This window comes from Heteronotia binoei, chromosome 4 (assembly GCF_032191835.1).
Source record: "Heteronotia binoei isolate CCM8104 ecotype False Entrance Well chromosome 4, APGP_CSIRO_Hbin_v1, whole genome shotgun sequence".
NCBI classification, from domain to species: Eukaryota; Metazoa; Chordata; class Lepidosauria; order Squamata; family Gekkonidae; genus Heteronotia; species Heteronotia binoei.
The window spans coordinates 147,861,813-147,886,558 of NC_083226.1; the positions used below are offsets into that span (position 1 = coordinate 147,861,813).

General features: G+C 41.4%; 2 protein-coding genes across 2 annotated transcripts in view; one reads left to right on the forward strand and one right to left on the reverse strand.

The window, feature by feature from the left end:
* Nucleotides 1-9,914, forward strand: part of CDC20B (cell division cycle 20B) — a 38,251-nt gene extending 28,337 nt beyond the window's left edge. Inside the window, exons 8-13 of the mRNA XM_060236440.1 lie at nucleotides 1,572-1,771; nucleotides 3,066-3,160; nucleotides 4,331-4,559; nucleotides 4,947-5,072; nucleotides 7,117-7,234; nucleotides 9,762-9,914. Of these exons, the coding sequence (XP_060092423.1) occupies nucleotides 1,572-1,771; nucleotides 3,066-3,160; nucleotides 4,331-4,559; nucleotides 4,947-5,072; nucleotides 7,117-7,234; nucleotides 9,762-9,913 (920 nt within the window). The 3' untranslated portion in view covers nucleotide 9,914. The remainder of the gene's footprint in view (nucleotides 1-1,571; nucleotides 1,772-3,065; nucleotides 3,161-4,330; nucleotides 4,560-4,946; nucleotides 5,073-7,116; nucleotides 7,235-9,761) is intronic.
* A 4,084-nt stretch (nucleotides 9,915-13,998) lies between these two features.
* On the reverse strand, nucleotides 13,999-22,778 carry LOC132569674 (granzyme A-like). The gene is made up of 5 exons (XM_060235987.1): nucleotides 22,699-22,778; nucleotides 18,373-18,517; nucleotides 17,576-17,720; nucleotides 14,716-14,982; nucleotides 13,999-14,183 (listed from the first exon to the last, which is right to left on the reverse strand). The coding sequence occupies exons 1-5, from the start codon at nucleotides 22,757-22,759 to the stop codon at nucleotides 14,019-14,021; spliced, it is 783 nt and encodes a 260-aa protein (XP_060091970.1). The 5' UTR covers nucleotides 22,760-22,778; the 3' UTR covers nucleotides 13,999-14,018.
* Nucleotides 22,779-24,746: the final 1,968 nt, after the last annotated feature.

Sequence of the window (24,746 nt, forward strand, 5' to 3'; positions counted from 1 at the left end):
TTCTCCTGGGGGCTTACTGATCACTACTGCCTCTCCTCAGCTCCTGTCCAGGACAGCCCGTCTCCCCCCCGCCCCAAACAACGCTGTCACAATGCAAACAATGAAGCAAACAGTAAACTGTGAGAAGCATGTTCATGAGACAAAACAGTAGCTGTTCCTTCTCTTCAATTGACACAACAAGAATGTTCATTCACAGCAGGGAGGGGCCAGTCCCACAGCAGCAGATAAACAGGCTGCTCCCTTTCCAGATATCAGTGCCCCTTGGGGGGGAGTGAATCCCTTAACTTGGGTGGGTGTGAAGACAGCAAGGCTGGGGGGGGGGGGGACACTACCCAGAGGCCTTTAGTGATACCTTTCCAGGTTGGTGGGAGATTCCTAAGGTATCACTACAGGCCTTTCCTCCTGGAGAACCACTGTTGCCAGTCTCCAGGTGAGGGCTGTGGAAGCTGACTGGGTGATTTCGGACCAGTCACAGACTTTCAGCCCAACCTGCCTCATGGGGTTGTTGTTTAGATCAAAGGGGGGAGAGGAAAATTATGTAAACTGCTTTCGTTCCCCCACACTGTGAAGAAAGGCTGTCCTTTCCCTATATAGAGGCTGCAGACAGGGGGAAGCCAATGGAAACTTGAAGTCAGAAGGGCAGATAAATGGAAGGAGATAGGGTTGCTAACTCCAGGTTAGGAAATTCTTGTAGATTTAAGGGGTGGAGCCTGGAGAGGGTGAGGTTTGAGGAGGGATAGGACCTCAATGCCATTTCCTACTGGAGAACCACTGAAGATCACTCAGATTTACAACTGCTCTCTAGATGGCAGAGATCAGCTCCCCTTGAAGTATATGAGGGGTCAATGCCTTCACTGGGTGGGTGGGAAGACAGCAAGGGTGGCAGACACTTGCCTAGAGTCTCCTTCTAGAGCCCGTTGTATTTTTCTTCACAATGGGCCTTACTCCTAGTAAATAAATAAATTCATTCTCCCTTGAACATTTCCCTGCAATGTTCAGCTACATACTGTTGTCACTAGATACAAGTAGTTCATTGTAATATAATATGTTACTTTTACAAAAATAATGTATTGAATTTGAAATAGTCATTTTGTCACACTTTAGTTTGTATTAATTCAGATTATTATGAATATTGTCAGGGCTTTTTTGAGCAGGAACGCATTTCTGGTTGGCTTGGTGTCAGGGTGTGTGGCCTAATATGCAAATGAGTTCCTGCTGGGCTTCTTCTATAACAAGTCCTGAGCGAAACAATGGAGATTTCAGGGGGTGTGACCTAATATGTAAATGAATTCCTGCTGGGCTTTTTCTACAAAAAAAAGAGCCCTGAATATTTATTTATTTATTTGTTTGTTTCTTTACTTTAAATTTCTATCCCGCCCTTTCCGCAAGCGGACTCAGGGCAGCAAACATCATTCATATTTACAAGTTAAAACTAATAAAACATAGTTACAATTTAAAACCATTACGTGGTGCTGTACCTGTTTGGACAGCTGTTTATGGAGATATCACCTGTTGAAACTAATTCTTGCATTGTTTAACTCAAACACTAATTTTGACTCAATTTCCTCTAGATCTAAACTTATTGGACTGGAGCCACAAGAATCTTATTGCACTTGCGCTAGGGTCTGTTGTATACATTTGGAATGGAAAAACCAATCAAAATGTCAAAAGCATAGACTTATGTTCCAGCTGCAAACATTACATTGCCTCCATAGCATGGATAAGAGAGAATCCTTGGCTTGCTTTTGCAACGAGTGATGGAGAAGTGCAAGTACTGAGTGATACTTCTATAAACCAGCAATAATAGTAAAAATAATGTTTAATAGAAATAAATTACAAGTTAATTGGGAGTTATGAACATATGAAACTGCCTTGTACTGAATCAAACTATTGTTCTATCAAGGTCAGTATTCTCCATTCAAACCAACAGTGGCTGTCTAAGGTCTTAGCCAGAGATCTAACTTTCCAGCTGATCTTTAACTAGGTCTTAGGCAGAGGTCTTTTGCATCTCTTACTACCTGATATTTTTAACTGGAGATGCTGGGGATTGAACCTGGGGCCTTCTGCATGCCAAGGTGATGCTCTGCCCCTGAGACACAGCTGCATGAAACAAAGCTGATATGTGTAGCTAGAAGTCTGAGAAAGTCTGAGAGAGCCAGTTTGGTGTAGTGGTTAAGTGTGCGGACTCTTATCTGGGAGAACCGGGTTTGATTCCCCACTCCTCCACTTGCACCTGCTGGAATGGCCTTGGGTCAGCCATAGCTCTGGCAGAAGTTGTCCTTGAAAGGGCAGCTGCTGTGAGAGCCCTCTCCAGCCCCACCCACCTCACAGGGTGTTTGTTGTGGGGGAGGAAGGTAAAGGAGATTGTGAGCCGCTCTGAGACTCTTTGGAGTGGAGGGCGGGATATAAATCCAATATCATCTTCTTCTTCTTCTTCTTCTTCTTCTTCTTCTTTGGAAAGTTTGTGTTTTCATTGCAAAAGAAGTAGAAACAAGCAAGCACATGTATCCTTGACTGTATGAATGGCGATCATATCAGATGCTTTGGGCTGCATGCCATCCAGCAAGGCAATCACATGGTGATTTTATGCACTGGCTTCCCTTATGAGATCATAGCACACATTGCTGGGACGTTGTCCTATGAACATCCTAAGAAGAAGGCTGATCTGAAGAATCAATTATTGTTATAAACTGTATCTAATTGTGTGTAAATGTTTAGGAATAAAAGAATGTGACTCAGTATGTGGAATTGTTCTCAAAATGTGACTATTATTTTTTTGAAATTAGTAACACATTAAAGAGGCAGGCAATGGCACATCACCTCTGTTTGACTCTTGCCTTGAAATCTCTATGGGATTGCCATAAGTCACTTGTGACTTGATAGTATTTTCTACCACCAATTTGCTTTAATATTTTTATTATTTATGCACCTCAGCAACAGAGGTTAACATATTCATATTAGAGCAAAAAAACTGGAATTGCTGACAAATAATCAACTTGGAATAAAATTCAGAACTTGATGTGTCAGTGAGGACTACTTTACAAAATTCTTTCTTTTTTTGTCAGCTGTGGGACATTGAAACTCAAAAGAAGCTGAGAAGCATGTTTGGACACCTGTCCGTAGTTGGTGCCCTGAGTTGGAATGGTCATATACTTAGCAGGTGAGCAAGCAGTTAAATAACATCCATGTGTGGCATATCATCACCTTATTTAAACTCTCATGGAATTAGGTAGATTGTGCTGTATCTGTGGACACCTGTGGAAAATATATATGCTTTGTGTGAGGATGTCTCAAAGATCTATGTCAACTGGTTTGCTCCCTTAAAGCCCTTGTCTCAAAGAGGGGAGACCTTCAGCCTGAAGAAAAGCAAACAGCAAGGAGCTCTGACAAGTCTGAAATATCCTATCAGAGCTTCAGATCAGAAGGGGAGGGGGTTAACATGGACCTATGTCTCCCTGCTCTTGGCACACTAGGGCCTTAGGGATGGGTTAGGGATGCCAACCTTCATATCGGGCTTGGAATCTCCTAGTATTAAAATTGATCTCCATTCTACAGAGATCTGTTCCCCTGGAAAAAATGGCTGCTTTGGAGGTGGACCCTACAACATTGTAGCCTGCTGAGGTCCCTCCCCTCCTGAAACTCTACCTTCCCTTGTCTCCACCCTGAAAATCCCCAGATATTTTCCAAACCAGAGCTGGCAACCTTGCATGGGGTCTGTTGTATACTGAACTCTGTCTTGCCAGAACTTTGTCTTGTTCCGTCCTCAATTTATAATAGGGTCTCAGTTCAGGTGGACTCCATTTCAGTTTTGGTCGCTCATAAGACTGTCCAAGAGACATGAGTGGTTTCTTGGGATACCATGGTGAGAGGAATACTGTCTAGAACAAGGGCAGCTGTTCTTCTCCTTGTTTCTCTTATTTCACTGCTAAGGAAAGGATTTTTTTCTCTCCAAACTTCTACATACTGTTTAATTTATTGATAAAGCATCACAATCAATATCAATCTTTGTTCATTATGCCAATAAACATTTTTGGAATTGGAATCTTTGTTGTTCCCTGTATTCTTTTAAAAATGCAAGTTTGTTTTTCAAGTGGTTGAGTTAGTAACATGGAGGGCATAAGCAGAAGAGTGGAGGGTTTCCCCTCTATAAATGGTCATTCAGAGTTGATTGTACTTGCTCAAAGGGGCTTTTTTGTTTCAGCACTTAGTCCTGGAGTAGGAAAGAAACATCATTGCTAAGACCATGCTTACCTGTGATATCACTACAAAAAGTGTGCCCACTTCTGAAATTATTTCATGTTGAATAGTTTTGTCTTCCTTTTGTCCATAGTGGTTCAAGGCTAGGCTATATTCACCATCATGATATTCGAGCAGCTCAGCATCATATTGGAACGGTTCAGCAAAGCAGGCAGAGTGTTTGTAGCCTCCAGTGGTCCCCAGGCCAGAAGCTCTTGGCAAGTGGTTCTAGTGATGGTCTGCTGAATATTTGGGCTAATGATCCAGGTGTGACAGGGCAGGGTAGACCGATGACCTCCATACCTCATCCTTCAGCTGTGAAGGTAGGATGGGGGAAGAACTTTTATTCTAAATGATAAATTCATGAAGAATAGTTTCAGATAGCTAGATCTGAGTCCAGTAGAACCATAGAGGCCAATAAGATTTTGGAAATCTTTTGATAATCAAAGCTGCCTTCATCAGACACAAAAATCCCTTCATAAGATTAATAGTTCAGAAGAGAGGCCGATGCCATGTTAGGATGAGTAACTGGAAATTGTCTGTTGTTCAAAGCAGAAGAGCAATGTACTTATTACTTATCTAACTTTTCTTCCTTTCATATCTATTTCAGCTGTAATAACCCACACCCCGAATTGTTAGTTGTCTACTGCAGTTTCCCGGTACCAGAAAACTATGATTTTAAAATTCATGATGCTTCTGTTTCTCATTAGGCAATGATGTGGTGCCCGTGGCAACCTGATGTGATTGCCACAGGAGGTGGAATAAAGGACAGAATGTTGTACATCTGGAATATAAGCAGCGTGAAAAGCCTTGAAACAGCACATACGGGATCTCAGGTAAATCATAACAAGACTGCATTTTAGACTGTGCTCCTCTCCTATAAGAGGGCACCATGGGCTGAGGTATCCTCTCTTATATGGCTTGGTGTTTCCAGATGGTGGTGCTGAAGGACTGCTTCTCAGCCCCATGGTGTTTATGCTGTGAGGTTCTGCAGGTTGTCTCCCAGACTATTCAACATATACATGCATTCATCTGAGAATTAAGAAAAAATACCTAAACATCTGCAAGGGTTTTGTTTTTACTTTTGTTCTTGTCCAGCATAGAAGAAAATTGATCTGAATTCCATATTTGTGTCTCTGTTAGAGCAGCGGTCTTCAACTCATGGGTTGGAACCCTCAGGTATGTCCTAGAGCCCCCCTGCTGGATTATGAGCCTCTAAAGAGTAAGAGCACTATCCCTCCTGCCTCCCTTTTGAGAAACACACTGAGAAAAAGCAGCAAAACAGAGAGGTGATATCATATAACACTGGAGAGGATTCTTAACACATGCAGATCCTAAGACAGCCCTCCTCTCTGCAAAAACTCTCCACTGACTTCTTCGTCTTCCCTTGACCCATTTTGTTCCCACACCCCACCAGTCATTTCTCTTATATTCTGTGGGGACTCGCAGCAAGTTGTTCCTCTCTCTGCTGATGTGCTTATAATCCTAGATCTGCTTCTTCTCATCATGTGACTATTAGAGTTTCCAGGAAACTGATAGGAAGGTTGTGCAAAGGCAGTGTCTTGGGAAAACAATTAAAAAGTAGAATAAGCTCTTGTTTACTTACAGGAAACTCTGGCTGTAGAGCTCCTGGTGATTCCTAGAGCTACCATTGACTCCTCCCATAAGTAGATAAGGCCTTATTTTTCTTTTTCCCTCCCCAGGACAATCCCTCCCTCCAGCTCAGGTTCCATCTGCTTTGAGCAAGTATTAGCAGGCAAAGGCCCCAATTACCTGAAGGTCTCCCACCATAAGATGGGCAATGGGAACCCTCTGTGACTTCTTGCAGTGGTGGATTGGGTCTGAAAATATTGGTTGCCAGGAGACAAAGGGGGCCCACCCACAACTATAAGGCAATCATTTAATTTTTATAAGAAATAAATAAAAGTTTCAAAAATACATAAGTGGAAAAAAGCTACAATTAAAACTTTTACGAAATAAATCTGTGTGTGTGTGTGTATATTAGTAATTGCAGTGTACATATATTGTATATATTATTGTCAGTATTTAGTAGATACTAAATGTAAATGCAGATTGCATTTTCTCCAGGAGAGTTGATCTCTGCCAACTGGAGATCAGTTATAAAAATGGGAGATCCCCAGGCCCCACCTGGAGGCTGCCAACCTAAATACCACATAAATTTTAGTTGCATTACAGTAATAATATTGGAACGTCTATTATATTTCAAACTACTAAAAGGTCATTAACATTTTTAACATATTGTCTGAAGTTTAAGGGAGGCCACTTCATCAGGGGACCACTTGCCATTGGGCAAGCTGACACCCTGGCCAGTCCGCCACTGACTTCTTGTCATGTGCTTGCAGCTCAGTGAGTTTTATGCTGCCATCTGAGAATCAAAGCTGGATCCCAGGTCTAGAAATGTTAGAGACTACTGTATTAGTGCAAATCGATAATTTTGTATTGACCTTTTAAAGATCATAGTACAGTTTGGGTATATTTACATATTGGTTTGTAGATAATAAAGAACTAATAGCTTTTTGAAATGTGTTTTTCTTTTGTATGTTTTTAATCTGTTGGTCATCTTGCTGGCCCTGATCAGGAGAGAAAGATGGGCAGTAAATTAGACAACAAACAAAATAAAATTTGTAGGCCTTAGTTGTTCATTCCTAATTACAGAATCTGAAGCTACTGCCTATATACAATGATAACTTGCTATAAACCCAGGATGAACTATACCTTATGTCTGCTATGTTACACTATTCCACTGTGTTTCAACTATCAATTCAAAATTTAATTGTAAATTTTATTTTGGTCCAAAATAAGTCAGAACATAATTTTCATTCTACAAAAACAAAACCACCTTCTGAAAAATTATTTCAGATATGTTCCTTGCTTTGGTTACCCAGCACCAAAGAATTAATCACTGGAGAAGGCTATCCTTGGAATAAGATGACTGTCTGGAGATATCCCAGGCTTTCAAATTCGGCAGAACATTATGGTAAGCATGTTGATAGCTGCAAACAGTTTGATCTAATTTCATGTTTGCTCAGTGCCTTCGTCATAGGTGTAGTGAATATGTTTTCAGTTTTGTTTTAGATAATCTAGGGAGGTTTTCTTGCAGCTGACATTAACCACAGAAGTATGAAAGCTAATGTTTCATTGATTGTTGGAAGGGAAAAAAGAGCAATGAGATATTTTTGTTTCTCTCCTAAACCACTGGTGGTCTTAAGATTATTGAACAATATCACTGTGTACATTTCAAACTTGCGAAAAGGAAAATATTTTATTTTCCATTCTGGGAGTTTGGCAAATAGAATATTCCAGTTACAGCAGGACACTAGAAAATTATTTATAGCGCAGTCGGTCCTAAAGATAATTACACCCTTTTGAACATATTGAAATCAATGGGCCTAGCAAGACGTAACTGTTTAGGATTGATTTAGCTGGGTAGCTGTGTTAGTTTGAAGCAAAAGAACAAAGTTTGAGTCCAGTGGCACCTTTACGACCAACAAAGTTTAATTCTAGGTATAAGTTTTTGTGTGCATGTACACTTCTTCAGAGTACCTTCAGAAGAAGTGTGCATGCATATAAAAACCACTTTGAGTAGGGTTGCCTATCCCCAGGTGGGGGCAGGGGATCCCCGGGTTTAGAGGCCCTCCCCCCGCTTCAGGGTAATCAGAAAGCCGGGGGGGGGGGAAGGAGAGGGAAATGTCTGCTGGGTACTCATGATTCCCTATGGAGAATTATTCTCATAGAAAATAATGAAGAATTGATCTGTGGGTATTGGGCTCTGAGGGCTGTTTTTTGAGGTAGAGGCACCATATTTTCAGTATAGCATCCAGTGGCTCTCCTCAAAATACTCCCTAAGTTTCAAAAAGATTGGACCAGGGGTCCAATTCTGTGAGCCCCCAAAGAAGGTGCCGCTGTCCTTCATTATATCCTATGGAAGAAAGGCATTTAAAAAGTGTGTGGTCCCTTGAAGTGTGATGGCCAAAACTCCCTTTGGAGTTCAATGATGCTTGTCACACCCTTGCTCCTGGCTCCACCCCAATGTCTCCTGGCTCCACCCCCAAAGTCTCCTGGCTCTACCTCCAAAGTCCCCAGATATTTCTTGAATTGGACTTGGCAACCCTAGCTTTGAGACTCCTTAGGATAGAGAAAGGGAGGTATGAAAGCCAACTCTTCTTTAAAAAAAATGAAATCTGAGAATTCAGAGAACCTGTTACATTTAACGCATCTTCCTACAGAAGAAGGTACCTTGGTCATTTGCCACCAATATTTAATGTTTGTTTCTTGTAATTTTCAACTGTTTTTAAATCATCAGAAAAGATAAAGAACCATAGTTTACTTTTGTGGAACTATAGTTTGTTTCCGCTGTAGAGTTGAGGGGAAAAAATGTCAGTTGTACAGTGGCCATGATTTTATGTATGACTCAAGCTACCTTAGCCTCCAAAGCATTTTCCCACACAGATGGGCAAGCCACTCCAGAAATTCAGAGGATTTTTTTTGGAAGAGCCTTCAGTATAGTATATGGGATTGTGAGCAGAAAAGTCAGTCCTGCAGGAAGCCCTTGCCAGTGACCTTCTGGGTTTGGTTTCTTAAAAATTGCAACCACATTCATGGAGAGGTTTTCCAAATGCCTTTTAAAGCTTGGAGCACCTTTGAATTCTGACACAATGTGTTGGACACAGCAACAAAATGGTGTCACAATATTGCTGGTATTAAGGTTGTCAGATCCCATGGTCTGCATGGGGGTCTCTCGCTTTTGGGCATTCGTCTCCTCCTCCCCACAATTACCCCTTCTTACCTCTGAGAAACCAGAAATAACCGTGACATACCTATACAACCTGAGAGTGATGTAGGCATGTTGGGAGTGTCAGGCAGCACCACTCTAGTTTTTGGGCAAAACTTTATGATTGGTAGCTAATTCTACCATAGAGTTTTGCTCCCAAACAAGAGCATCGCCACCCAACATCCCTGATGTGCCTGCATCACTTCCAGATGATGTAGTCATGTCGTGATGCTCCTCCTCACTACTGGAAAGGTCTCTACCACTCCCCTCCGGTGCGCTGTTGGGACCTGGCAACCCTAGTTGCCATATGAGTCACAGCCAGCCACAAAATGGCTGCTGTGACTTACCTTCAGTCATGCAATGCTGTGCTGATAGCTGTTAACAAAGTAACATTTTAAATAACCACATCTCCAGTGGCCAATCAGTTGTCTTGCTGGACAAAAGCCCCACCCACATCCAAAAAATCCCACTTGATGGGCATGAGAAAAGGTGTTGGCAGGTGCCATGGCACCCATGGCCATCATGTTGGGGACCCCTGCTTTAATGGATGATCTGGGAGGAAGCCTACAAAATGCAGGAGGATCAAGCCACATGGATACTAAAACATGCTTTCAGGCTGTTGTGCTCCAAACATAGACTTATCCATCTGTGCTTTGCTTATAGCTGACTAGGCCTTAATGAACACAAGCCCTGAAAATGGCAATTTAATATGGATATTTTTCTTTAAATGTAGATCACAAAGGAAGAATTTTGCATATGTCACTGAGTCCAGAAGGAAATAAGATCTTTTCTGCTGGAGCTGATGACACAGCATATGTATGGAAGTACAGAAGGATGACACCAAACACAGCGTACTTCCAGGAAGAGAATTGTTTCAGTCAATGAGCATTTTCCTCGCTATTTACTCTTAAGTCAAGTTCAGGCATAGTTGGATTTGGGAAACCCAGGTTAATATTTCCCTTGACCTGTTTGCCAGGCTAGCCCAATTTCCTCAGATCTTAGAAGCTAAGCAGGGTTAGCCCTGGTGAGTATTTGGATGGAAGGCTCCCAGGGAAGTCCATGGTTGCTCTGGAGGGACAGGCAATGGCAAAGCACCTCTGTTCATCTCTTGCTTTGAAATCCCTGAGTGGTGGCCGTAGTCAGCTATTACTTGACAGCACTTTCCACCACCATAAAGCATGAATTTTCACCTTGAACATATATGAACATATGAGGCTGACATACATGGCTTTGGTCCATCAAAGCCAGTATTGTCTACTCAGACCGGCAGCGGCTCTCCAGGGTCTCAAGCTGAGTTTTTTCAAGCCTACTTGCATGGACTCTTTTTAGTTGGAGATGCCAGGGATTGAACCTGTGACCTCCTGCTTACCAAGCAGATGTTCTACAATTGATCCACCCCCCTCGCCTTGTGTCTTTCTGTTTGACCCACCTCACAGGGCTGTTGTGAGACTGATGACACATCTCAGAATTAAATACATAATGACCAATTTGTTCTAAAAGAAAAAAAATAGCCTGTTTATAGGTAGCTTAGGAAAGATTGTACAAGTTTTCAGCCCACAAATATTTTGTTTAATTAGCTGAAAGTTAAGATTTGGGTTCCCCAAACTTGAATTTGTTTTGATTTCAGTGAAACTAGGATTTCACTCCCAATCCTTCTCAAATGGTATTCTGAATTCTATACTGCCTAGCACCATAAGCAATGTTCCCTCTAAGCCGCCGAGTCTTGTGAGCAAAAATACTTCTTTGTAAGCTACTGGCATTAAAGTTGTGAGCTACTGCATAAAGTATTGTGCTCTGGGGTCATCCTTCCTGAGCTAAGACAAAAATGTATGAACTGGAGGCTCAAAATCTGTGAGCTAGCTCACACTAACTCAGCTTAGAAGGAACATTGACCATAAGTTACATAAGGGCTCAAGCATGTGAAAGAAAGAGATATGATTTCAGAGATAGCATCAGGGCATCCTTCCTGGGAAACAGATATCCATCAATCTGAAATCTTTATCTATTCTAAAACGAGAAGGAAGAGATGAAGTGCTTAGAGTCAAAATGTGTATTTCAGAGTGGGAAACGTCTTTTCCAAAAGATAAGAACAATAGTTAACTCTATTTAAAATATGTTCTTCTAGGCCACTGTCACAAGCTTGCTGTTGCTCATGAACCATTAACCACATACTCCAAATATATGACATATCCAAATTATATTCTAACCCACTATATTAACCTCATATGGGTTTGTGCATGCTGTTTTATTTCCCACCAACGGGATTTCACCTACCTAGTTGGAAGGCATGCTAGATGTCACTTTTCATGTTTGGTGTGGTGAGGTGATGACACCTGTGATGATTAGAAAAAGTTGGTTTCTGGGTTTCCTTTGTGGTTCTAATTCAAAGTGGATTTTAAAAAAAAAGCCAAAAGGCTTTGATGATGAGTACCAAAATAAGTCACAAAGAAGCTGATGTCTAAGAGGAGGAGGATACTCGTTCAGTTTCTATTCTGATAATGAGTGTGATGTTGGTTAGAGCATCATTTTCTCATGAAAAAGTTCTAAAATAAAGCCAGTTTCTTTAGTGCATGACTGGAGTTTTCCAGGTTGCATCAAGCTGTGTGCTTTCTTGGCTTTTTAAGTATTTGAGGAATATAGCACAATGCCATAAAAGGACTAAGGCTTAAGATGTTTCAGATTCACAGTTTTGTAGGCAAATGATTGTGCACTGTATAGAAATGTACAGACAAACTTACAAGTTGCAGGTAGCTGCATTCACCCAAAGCAAATCCGAAAACTAAAGCTATGTAATAATTTTATTAGGATGTGCCCAAAATAACATGCAACAGTCTACAAGCATTTGAGGTCTCCAGAACTCTTCTGCATTAGGCTGGATGTTAAAGACAGGGGGGTGGGGCAGAGGGGGCAGGAAAACCATACATCAGACCCTGATATTAAAGTTTCTTGTCTGTATCTTGCATAGAATGCCTAGCAAGGCTTGTGCAGATAACATGGTGCCACCAGTGAGCTTTTGTCAGGATACACTAAGCCTTCCAGGAAGAAGGGAGAAATTGCAGCTTCCAATGCAACAATCCAAAATTAACAAGTATGTGACTGTTCAGTGAATTAACAAGAGTGCGGGGGACGAAGGAGAAAATGAAAAGGTCAAGGCCCAGCCATATGGTGAAGCAAACAGTAACAGAAATGTATTAGCCATATGTGACAAACTGGAACAAAAAGTTGATTTTGCAAAATGGCAGAATCGTTTGAAAAGGGGCAGAGAGAGAAGAGTGGCTATGATCAACAGCTCTTTTCTTAGCTCTCACATTGGTTGGAACAAGCCCACAGAATTCTAAAGAGGGAGCTGGGTTTTGACAGTTGTGGTGGTTGGTGAAGAAAAATTATTCCTGGGAAGGTGGCACAGAAAAGAGGTGTTACAGAGAAGGTCTCTAGGAGAGTGCCAAAGAGAATGAGTGTGGTGCAGAAACACATTAAGGGAAAAGAAATACACATTGTACAGTTACCTATGCCAGTGATAGAGGGAGAAGGGATCTCAGTCTAGAGGCAAAAGTAACAGCTGTATATGGGCAGGGATATCTGGAAGGCAGAAATGTGTGATGGCTTTCTGAGTATTAGAGGAATCATGGTCTGGCCAGAGAAAGGAGTTGGTGTGGATACAACCTGGTTCAAATAAAAAGTGGGTTTCTGTTTAAAAACCTCAGTTCAATGAAATCTGTAAGCTGAGGTATCTGAAGAAGATAAACAAATTGGAAGGGAAGGGAAGAAATCACCTCACATACTATTGGAAGTCAAAGGAAGGTATGTTCTAATGGCTGTTTCCTCTAATAAACACCTGAAGGCTTGATTTATAGGCACATCCAAAAAGACTATATAGATTGAGTTCCTTTTCTGAACACAGCAGTCCTGCCTTTCAGTTACCAACACAATATCAACCTGAAAGTCCTAAAAATGTATGCTTATTCCCACCCTGTTAAGCCAATACATTTTGTTATTTTATTTGAGTTTCTAATGTCTCCAGTGCCGTTTCTGCTCATCCTAGGGAAAGTTGGACAACTCCTGCGTTCCACTTTTTACCTTTACGTATTATATGGTGGGAGAAAAGAAGAGGGTTTTTTTTGTTTTCGTAAACTGTACCAAAACTGTTAGGAGGAAAGAGATAGGAAACCCCTTCCTGAATAAAGGGAATTAATAAAGGGAATTAGGAATTCCAATATTAATATTAGCAAGAAATAATTTCCAAGTATTACATTTGATTTTAACATAACACTGATCATACTTTGCTCTGTAGATCTAGATCATACAAACTATATTAAGAGGATAAACTTGTTAGACAAGAAATATTGAATAAATTCTATCGAGTATATTCTCTCACATTTTTCCTGTTATTTACCTACATCAAATAGTTCAGGCCTTATATAAACAGTTATGCATAGTTCTTTATTATTTATGTTTCACTCCTCAATTATGCCCATAATATGAATAATAAGCTTTCAATTTGGACATATGGACATGGACATATGAAGCTGCCATACTGAATCAGACCCCCCTCGGTCCATCAAAGACAGTATTGTCTACTCAGACTGGCAGCGGCTCTCCAGGGACTCAAGCTGAGGTTTTTCACACCTCTTTGCCTGGACCCTTTTTTGGAGATGCCAGGGATTGAACCTGGGACCTTCTGCTTACCAAGCAGATGCTCTACCACTGAGCCACTGTCCCTCCCCAGGAATTTCTCCAGGAATTCTAAAAAAATACAAGGTTTTCATAGAAAATGATGGAACTTTATATCCCAAACAAATGAATACTGGGTGTTGATATAGCTTGTTGAGATTCTCTCTGTCCTTTTCTTTTGTGCATCTATAAAAATGGAATATTGTAATGGGGTCTGACACATAGATGAATAAGATGAGCATAAATCAATGAACAAGCTTTTTAAAAAAGACACTGCATCAATAGGTATCAAGAGAGTATGAAGCATAAAATCCAGTGATCAGTCTAGATTTCGCCCTATGGTTTTCTTAATCCATTCGAGATAGTCCTTTGTGAGACGAGTGTAGACACCAGGATATTTTGGATCACCACATTTTCCTGGTAGACCAAAAGAAGTGATGCCTCTTTGTATTCCTTCACATATTAAAGGGCCACCAGAGTCACCCTGGAAAAAGAAAGATACATGCTTGACATCCAGCAAAATTAAACTGTCCAGTCAGGCTTTAACAAACTGAAAGGGGCATTAGGAAACATGAAACTCTTGCATTTAATGATTTCCTGAAATATTTTAACTAAAGCAGTACATGAAATAGAAGATGGACTGATGTTCTAAGTGCTGGATTTCCTCTGAAAGTGACATCCAACTGTTGGCCCAATGGCCATTTTAATTTTTTTTCTTGGTGGTAGGAACTGGGAATGGGTCAATATGGCACCTCCAGTGGCTGACGGGGCTGCTCTGATGGCCAACCATCTCTACAGCCATTACATGCATATGCGGTATGCAATACTTGATTCCATAAGCTAGCTATGTGCAGGTCTTGTAGCAGCACTACAATGTAACTGTAACCCCTAACTACAAACCTTCCCATTGATCAGTAATTTATGGATAAAGTAATTGTGGGTATTGCTGCTGTTCAAAGTAATACCATCCATCTCAATATAATTTTTCCCTTTGATTAGCAAATAACTCCTCTTACCTTGCATGTATCTTTCCTTGGTTTTTTTGTACCACCAGCACACACCATGTTTGGAGTCACAAGAGCTTTGGAATTATACAGCTTCTTGCAGATGTGTCTGTCAATAACCATGACGTCAACTTCACGCAGTGTATCAGATGGTTTCCCTCTGTTTTCAGTAATTCCCCATCCAGTGACTAGACACTGAGTTCTTGCCTTGATATCATCATAAGTTTTGGGCATTGGGATGCTTTTTACAGCTCGAGTAATCTTTGCTTTTCTGTCAAGCTGAAGAAATAATAATAAGCCACAATGATATCAGAAGTTTGTTGTTTCAATGTACATTATTCCATGTAGTCTGCTCCATGCAAATCTTATCATTGGGAGGGGCTATGGCACACTGACAGAGCATCTGTTTGATATACAGAAGGTCCCAGGTTCAATCCCTAGCATCTCCAGGTAAAAGGACTGAGTAGGAAATGATGTGAAAGACCTCAGTTTGAGACGCTGGAGACAGAGCCACTGCTGGTCTGAGTAGACAATAATGACTTTGATAGGTCAAGGGTCTGATTAAGTATAAGGAAGCTTCATGTGTTTATGTGGCTAAAACAAGATGCCAGTGTGGATATTCTATGTTTAGGGAGGGGCTGTGGCTCAGTGGTAGAGCATTTGCTTGACATGCAGAAGGTCCCCAGATTCAATCCCTGTTATCTCCAGTTAAAAGATCTGATGGTAGGTGATGTGAAAGACCTCTGCCTGAGACTCTGGAGAGCTGCTGCCAGTCTGAGTAGACAATTTGGGAGGGGCTATGGCTCCATGGTAGAGGATCTGCTTGGCATGCAGAAGGTCCCAGGTTCAGTTCCCAGTATCTCCAATTAAAAGATTTGGCAGTAGGTGATGTGAAAGACCCTCTGCCAGATGACTTGGACAACTGCTGCCAGTCTGAATAGACAATACTGACTTTGATTGGCCAAGGGTCTGATTCAGTATAAGACAGTATTCAATGTACTCAGTTTTTACTGGCAAAGCACTATTGAGACTTGCCAGAGGTACTGTTGCATTACATTTTGCTATTCTATATACTCCCAGTAGATAATTTCTACATAAAATTGAGGGCTTCTATAAAGGGAGCACGGTGGTCATCTGCCCTGACTTGTATGGTCCCAGGCTAGCCTGATCTCATCACATCTTGGAAGCTTAGTATTTGGTTAGGAGACCAAGGAAAACCAGGGTTGCTAAGCAGAGGCAGGCAATGGCAAACCACCACCAAACGTCTCTTGTCTTGAAAATCCTATGGGGCTGCCATAAGAATGCTGCAACTTGATTGCAAAAAAAGAAAGAAAAAAGATCATAATGTATTCCACTGTTTACCATTGAAGAGGGACCCCTGAATAATTAATGAATACCTCAATAATAATAATAATTGAAAATATGGTTGTGCCTTCAAAAGAGAATGTCTGATGCAACATTTAGAGTGACTGTTAAGAGGCCCCTAAGAGGAGCTTCTGCTAAACTGTTAAAACCAGACAGGCTAAGGGTGTGAATCCAAGATGACAGAGGCCCCGCAGAGAAGGAGCTTCTTGCTGATAACACAGAGGGACAGAGCAGGGGAAAACTACAAGAAATTACTGGAAGGAAAGCAGGAGGTGGAGCATTTGAATTAGATAAGAGGGGGTTTGTCTGCTTGTTTTGGGGATGAATAAAAATGGTCAGAAGGATGATGATTTTAACTTAGTCATTTTGAGCTTATGCTGACAAGTTCTACTTTGATGTCAAAGTAAAATACCTCACTTCAAACCAAGCAATGTGTGGGGCTTCATTATTTACCTGCTACACCATATGTACTAACTTTCCCTTACTGCCTTACTTTCTATTTTTGCAATTTCATTCCTTTTTGCATAATTTTTTTTGTTTCTCATTTTTTAATCTTAGACCTATTGTGTGGTTTGTTGGATGTCTCATGCTGTACAACTGCATTTTTTTTACAATGTGTAAATTTTTTTTACAATTTTTTCACAACCCTGAATCTCAGACCACTGCACACTGGAGTTACTCCTTTTCTTTTTATTATTATAATGGAGTCTTTACAAAATAATAATGGAAAATAAAAGAAAAAATCACAATCAATTTTGCTGCAAAGAGGAAAAAAAAAATCAAGCCCTCTCCCCAGAACTAATTAATGGTCAAATCAGAAATGCTACAACCTCCACAAATGAATGTGAAGTACCTACAGATCAGTGGATTCCTCTGATTCCACGCTCATTAAGAGAGGTTTTGTCTTTAATCTGGTGTTTTCACTCCTGTCATATTTCATGGAATTTTAAGGAACAGGACCCAAGATGGAAAGAAGAATGTTTCCAATTTCCCTATTGTCTATCTAGGCCAGGAACAATAAGGAAAACTGCTGTAATCCTATGTTTGTGCAGTCCCACAGCCCTAAAGAAAACTAGGGTTCTTGAGAAAAGTGTATTCACATGTTGCAAATCAACAATAGCAACATAATACCAGAAGCCCACTTCTAATGGAGGGAAACCTGGCTGAGCAAGCTCTCTGCTATTGGTGGATGAGGGAGGGGAGGATTCCACCAGATTCTTCCTCCTTACTGAGTCTTTCTGTATGTGTGACATTTTGTTAAAGAAGCACAGGCCTTTCAGGAATAACAGGCGGCTGCTAGGCAAAAGTGAAAGTGGGGGAAATCTGCTCCTGTTAACTTATGTTTGTAGTTGGCAGTATTTAACCCATTGTTAATAAAGTTCACTATTACAATCTTTTTGGTGGAAAAGTATCCTGCTATTTACGTGAAAAGGCTCGTGAAGATAAATACAACATTCATCCCACCAACTTTGCAGAGCATTCCTTCAAGTTCAGTTTTAAAATGTACCTGCAAAAGCTTAATGTCATTTTCATTTGTTCTCCCATTGTATTTCGGGTGGGCAACCATGTTGATAATTTGAAAAAACTGTTTTTCTTTCTCATTGTTAGATAGTGAGTGAGCACCAAGAACAACAGTTGTTGTTTCCTTCTCTCTGGAAAGATAAGAAATGGATTTGAAAAGTGAATGTACATTAATTAGTATATTTTTATCCAGATTTTCTCCTGATGGGAAACCCAAGTGACTTACTAAAAGTACACACAAAACCAAATGCATTAACCAAAGTTCATTTCTAATCTGAACTGATACTCATGTATAACCAATTCCCTGCACTGATATTTAAGTATCTTGAATTTTGCCTTTGCATGTGCTTTCATCAGGGTTTCCTTTCATTCAGTACTCTCTCTCTATACTTATTCACATTTAGAACCACACATAATATGCTGCACATATATGATTGGACTAGGGTTGCCTGTCCTGCAGTCCTAGCTCCTTTTTCTTGCCACCACTCAGAAAGGCTGGGGGTGGGGGGGAACTGTTGAGTCAATGGCATGTCATCATTTCTGGGGAAAACCAGTTTCCCCAGAAGTGAGGTCATACTGTTGGCCCAACAGCCATTATATCATACCTTACATAGCTATTTTACCATAGAGTTTCTGGAGATTTCTGGAGAGGCGTGACTTCACTTCCAGGTTTCCCTTGGTTTTTGAGCTGTTGCCAACTACTGTCCCCCTCGTTCTCATGTCATAGGTTGTGCAACTTCAGGCAGAACTGCATATAAAAATGAAATCTTTCTCCAAACTTACGTAGAACAATGAGCTGCAGTTAGCACCCAGTTTCCTTGGATCAAAGTTCCTCCACAGAATGAATGGTTCCTTTTCATTAAGGCAGCCATATAGGGTCTTGAATGTGGAGCTGATTCTTTCCCTCCAATGATACTTGCACAATGACCTAAGTAGAAAGAAGCCAAGGTAACCCAGCTGCTTTGTACACACTGTCATGTAGATTAATCAGCCAGTTCCAGTGCAGGAAATATATCTGGGCAAGAGGTTAATGCAGGCACATATATTCACATAAGATATTTTAAAGATATTTAATGTTGCTGAAAGGTGGAACATCAATTGATTCTTCTAAAGGCCAAGTCATATATTATGGCTTTGGGAATGGATGGGAGGCTGCTGAAAAGAGGTCTGTAGGGATGTTTGTTCAAATGTGTCTGGTCTGAAAATATATCTGAAAAATATCTTGGTATTACGGGGGGATATTCTGGATCTGAGTAGATATTCGAGAATTGCACAAATGACACTATTCTGATCCCGATTATTTGTGGAGGCCAGTGTTTGAAAGCATCAGACTCTGGGGTTTTTTGTTGTGTGTGTGTTTTGCTTTTGGCTGGTTTCCTTGGCAACAGTAATGGGAAAGAAAGCAACACTTACAATAAAATGGGATCATGCTTTAGGGGGAGCTTACCAGGTTAGTTAAGAACATAAGAGAAGCCATGTTGGATCAGTTCTACTGGAATTGTTTGGTTTGACGTTAAGAACATAGGAAGATCAGACCAGTAGTCTGTCTAGTCCAGCATCCTGTTGCACACAGTGGCCAGCCAGTTCCTCTGGATGGCCAGCAACAAGGCATAGAGACCTTCTCATGATGTTGCCTCCTGGCTCTGAGATTCAGAAGTTTAGTGCCTCCGAATGTGGATGTTCCCCTCAGTCACCATGGCTAATAGCCATTGATAGACTTATTCTCCATTAATCTATCTAATCCCCCTTTAAAGCTATTTATTCCTGTAGCCACCACTACATCCTCTGGCAGTGAATTCCATGTTTTAATCATACTCTGTGTAAAGTAGCATTTCCTTTTGTTTATCCTGAATCTACAGTCCATCAGCTTAATTGGATACACTTGAGTTCTAGTATTTTGGGAGAGGAAGAAAAAATTATTTTTGTCAACTCTCTCCACCACATGCGTAATTTAAACCCCCCCAATCATGTCCCACTTTAGTAATCTCTTCAGCCTTTCCTCATAGTTAAGGTGCTCCAATCCCCAAATAATCTTGGTTGCCTTTTTCTGTGCTTTTCCCAGCTCTGCAATGTCGTTTTGGAGTTGTGACCAGAACTGCATACAGTATTCCAAATAAGGCCACACCATACAGGAGTGTTACAATATTGGCTGTTTTATTTTCCTAGTTATCCCTAATATCGAGTTTGCATTTTTCACTGCTGCAGCACACTGAGTTGACACTTTCATTGAGCTATCCTCTATGACCCCAAGATCTTTTCCCCTTTCAGTGGCATACACCCAAGAGTGCTTAAGGAACTCAGGTATGAGATAGTTGATCTAATAATCCATATATGTAACCTATCACTAAATTCAGTCACTGTAAACTCGATATTAGGGATAACTAGGAAAATAAAACAGCAAATATTGTAACACTCCTGTATGTTGTGGACAAAGGAGACCTGATAGATGTTGTTTGCCTTGACTTCCAGAAAACTTTTGATAAAGTTCCTCATCAAAGGCTCCTTAGAAAGCTTGAGAGTCATGGAGTAAAAGGACAGGTCCTCTTGTGGATCAAAAACTGGCTGAGTAATAGGAAGCAGAGAGTGAGTATAAATGGGCAGTCTTCGCAGTGGAGGACAGTAAGCAGTGGGGTGCCGCAGGGCTCGGTACTGGGTCCCATGCTCTTTAACTTGTTCATAAATGATTTAGAGTTGGGAGTGAGCTGTGAAGTGGCCAAGTTTGCGGATAACACTAAATTGTTCAGGGTAGTGAGAACCAGAGAGGATTGTGAGGAACTCCAAAGGGATCTGTTGAGGCTGGGTGAGCGGGCATCAACATGGCAGATGCGGTTCAATGTGGCCAAGTGCAAAGTAATGCACATTGGGGCCAAGAATCCCAGCTACAAATACAAGTTGATGGGGTGTGAACTGGCAGAGACTGACCAAGAGAGAGATCTTGGGGTCGTGGTAGATAACTCACTGAAAATGTCAAGACAGTGTGCGTTTGCAATAAAAAAGGCCAACGGCATGCTGGGAATTATTAGGAAGGGAATTGAAAACAAATCAGCCAGTATCATAATGCCCCTGTATAAATCGATGGTGCGGTCTCATTTGTAGTACTGTGTGCAGTTCTGGTCACCGCACCTCAAAAAGGATATTATAGCATTGGAGAAAGTCCAGAAAAGGGCAACTAGAATGATTAAAGGGCTGGAACACTTTCCCTATGAAGAAAGGCTGAAACGCTTGGGACTCTTTATCTTGGAGAAACGTCGACTGCGGGGTGGCATGATAGAGGTTTACAAGATAATGCATGGGATGGAGAAAGTAGAGAAATAAGTCCTTTTCTCCCTTTCTCATAATACAAGAACTCGTGGGCATTCGATGAAATTGCTGAGCAGACAGGTTAAAACGGATAAAAAGAAGTACTTCTTCACCCAAAGGGTGATTAACATGTGGAATTTACTGCCACAGGAGGTGGTGGCAGCCACAAGAATAGCCACCTTCAAGAGGGGTTTAGATAAAAAATATGGAGCAGAGGTCCATCAGTGGCTATTAGCCACAGTGTGTGTGTGTGTGTATATATATAATTTTTTTTGGCCACTGTGTGACACAGAGTGTTGGACTGGATGGGCCATTGGCCTGATCCAACATGGCTTCTCTTATGTTCTTACCAGAAGACTGAAGAGGAACAAATTCTAAAGCAATTTTTTAAAAGGAATCCAGAGGGGAACCAGGAAATTACAGGTCAGTCAGCCTAACATCTGTCCCAGGCAAATTAGTAGAAATTGTAATCAAAGATAGAATTGTTGGGCACATAGAGGGACAAAACCTGCTGAGGGAAAGTTAGCATGGCTTCGGGAAAAGGAAAGGCTTGGTGATGACAAAGTGAAAAAACATATAGACAACAGTAACTTGGTAGACATTATATAGCTGGACTTTCACAAGGCTTTTAACAAGACTTTTAACAAAAGGCTTTCACCAAAGAATTCTGAGTAAACTTAGCATTCATGGGATAAGAAGATGGATTATCTTATGGAATAAAAACCCAATTAAATGACAGGAAGCAAAGAGTTGGAATAAATGAACAGTTCTCACAATGGAGGGAAGTAAGCTCTGCTTTCAGACTAACATGGGGCAGTTTGCTGCTCCATACCGCTTTTCGCTTTAAAGGGCTTTGCTTCACTTTCCCTTCCAAGATGTGCTGCAGCATCAGTGTGACTTGGTAGGGGGTGATTTTTTTTAAAAAAAAACTTCTGTAAGGAAGCAGCCAGTTGCTTCCCAGAGATGTGAGAGACTCATGAAAGAAGAATCTTTTTAATGTTTGAAAAGTCACATGTAGGCCTGACATTATGGATGCAATGTTCTGAGGCAGGTTCACTAAAATGAAGCACTTGGATACAGCATGCTACAATCAGAACTGAAAATTAAAAATGGCTGATGGAGAACTGCATGTCTCCAACATCTAAATACTGTAATTTGAGTGGAGAGAACATGTGGCATTCTAGCAAGAAATTCTGCATTAGCTTAGCAGAAGACATCTGATTCTCATCCCTCTCTGCAAATGACTAAAAACTGCCTGATTGTCTTGCAGAAGAACAAGCCTATGGAAAAACAAGACAAGAAGCCTTATCTGCTTATATCCCTTCTGAGATTTCTTTAGGAAAGCAAAGCTATAGCAAACAATAATATTCCTTATGTTTCTCTACAGTGTCCCCTGCTTTGCATATATTTAGATAAAATACACACCCACATGCAGAGATGAATGCATAAACTTCCTCTAGTGCAACTCCAATATAGTGGTGTGACAGAGAGACTGCCCTGTAAAGACTACTTTACTATTATTTAATGTTTACACTGTTTTTAGCAGTTTCCCTGATGCTTTTTGATGTATTTTCAATCCTTCCTGTTGCTCTGCTTTAAATTTGTCCCTGAAGAATTTATTGCTTTCATATTTTTATATTTGGCAACAGGTTTAAATCATTGTTCATCTATGAAAAAATACTGGGATGTCAGACCATGGATGAGTCATTTCATTGTATCACATTGCACTCAACACAGTATTGTACTCCACACAGTAAAGCTGTGAAGTTCAATTGTGAGAAAAATATATTAATATAAAGCAACACTTACCTCTCTGCATTGGGGAGAAAAGAATGGCAGCAAAGAATGACAACACAAACCAAAGGCCCATTGTTGCTGCTTTGTGTTCACTCTAGTGAAATATCTCCTATATATGGGGAATACAGAGGAAGTGGTCTTTGGTTTCACCTCTTTAGGGGCATCGTTTCCGCATGAAACAGCCACAAACTGTTCTCTGGGCTTTCTGGAAAGAGGTATCATTTCTGATCAGAGTGTCATATAATTAACCCAACCAAACAAGTAAGAGGAAGGGAAGAGAAAGAAAGAGACCTGACTTGCATTCTCAAGGTTGAATCTGCGTCACTTTCTGCATGGTTTGATAAAAGTAACACTATTTGTTGCAACATTTGAGACTACAGTTCTTGGTGTCTCATCACCTAAGGCAGTGCAGAGAAAGGCACCAACAAAGTGCAGGAAGAAAGTAAGGTCTATAGGATGCTCCATGTCCAAAAAAACCCAATTCTGCAACTCTCAAGCATCAATCTTTCCCCTTCATATTGATCTCAGAGAACAATCTTGTTCAATTGTGCCTTTGTAAAAAAATCATACAAAATAGCCAAGGCATTTATTGTCTATCTGATTGTTTTTCATGTGAAATTTTGTGGAGAAGTAGATGCTAACAAAGGAGCCCTGTAGCTCAGAGTCGTAAAGCTGCAGTACTGCAGTCTGAGCTCTCTGCTCACGACCCGAGTTCAATCCCAGTGGAAGCTGGGTTAAGGTAGCTGGCTCAAGGTTGTCTCAGCCTTCCATCCTTCCAAGGTCAGTAAAAGGAGTACCCAGCTTGCTGGTGGGAAAGTGTAGATGACTGGGGAAGGTTACGGCAAACCACCCTGTAAAAAAGTCTGCCTTGAAAATGTCATGATGCGACGTCACCCCAAAGTCGGAAATGACTGGTGCTTGCACAGGGGACTACCTTTACCTTTTAGATGCTAACAGTCCTGGCCTGGATCGTCCAGGCTGCCCAATCTCATCAGATATTGGAAACTAAACAGGGTCAGCCCTGCCTAGTATTTGGAAGGGAGATTACCAATGAATACCAGGATTGCTATGTGGAGGCAGGCAATGGCAAGCCTCCTCTGGAATGTCTCTTGCCTTCGAAATTCTAAGGGGTTGCCAGAAGTCAGCTGTGATTGGACAGCAAAAAAAAAAAAATGGTAATGGAAGCTCAAAGTTCCCTGTAACTTTGACTGGAAAAAAAGCTAATTGGCTGCAGGTTTGATTTTCTGATTACTACAATCTATCTTCCATTTTTTCCTAAAAAAGGGGGAGTCTTAGCCACAGGATATCTAGAACAGCTGCCCTGGCCTTGGGCTCAGCAGGCCCCTTATCACACAATCTTCCTGCATTGAAGGGGAAAGCAGCCTCTGGGCAAGCTGCACCCACCTAATCTTCTGAGGCTCAGGCAGCATTGGCCAGCTCAGTTGCTCCCTTGGGAGCTCATAGAAGCTGGCTGGTTTGGCAGCCTTTTACCCCCAGGGCAGATGCAATCTGTTACCCCCAGGGCAGATGCATCCACCTGCCCCACTCAGTGGCTCAGTCAGTGTCTGGCCAACTTGGTGGCATCATACATGTGTTTGCACCTTCATGGGTTCAGGCAGTGGCCGGCTCATGTGCCTGATCACCTTCCTTGAGGCTGGGATGGCCCAGGCTTGCCAAGCTCCAACTGGGGCCTGGAGGTCTCCAGGAATTCCAGCTGATCTCCAGCCAACAAAGATCAGCTCCCCTGGAGAAAATGGCAGCTTTGTCTGGTGGACTCTATGGCATTATACCCTGCTAGGGTCCCTCCCCAAAACCTGCCCTTCCCAGACTCCACCCTCTCCAGGAATTTCCCAATGCAGAGTTGGCAACCCTACCAGGTATGGTGGGTAGGGTGGGCCTAGATGTGTATGGGGTGGTGGCAATGATTCTGAGCCCCATTCTGGACATTTGTCCAGATCCCCAGAATCACTAAGACTTCCCTTGTACTGGAATTCAAATAGAATAATTTCTCAGTCAGCTTGAAGCTGGGTTTATAGTTGTCACAACTTAATCTTTTTGAA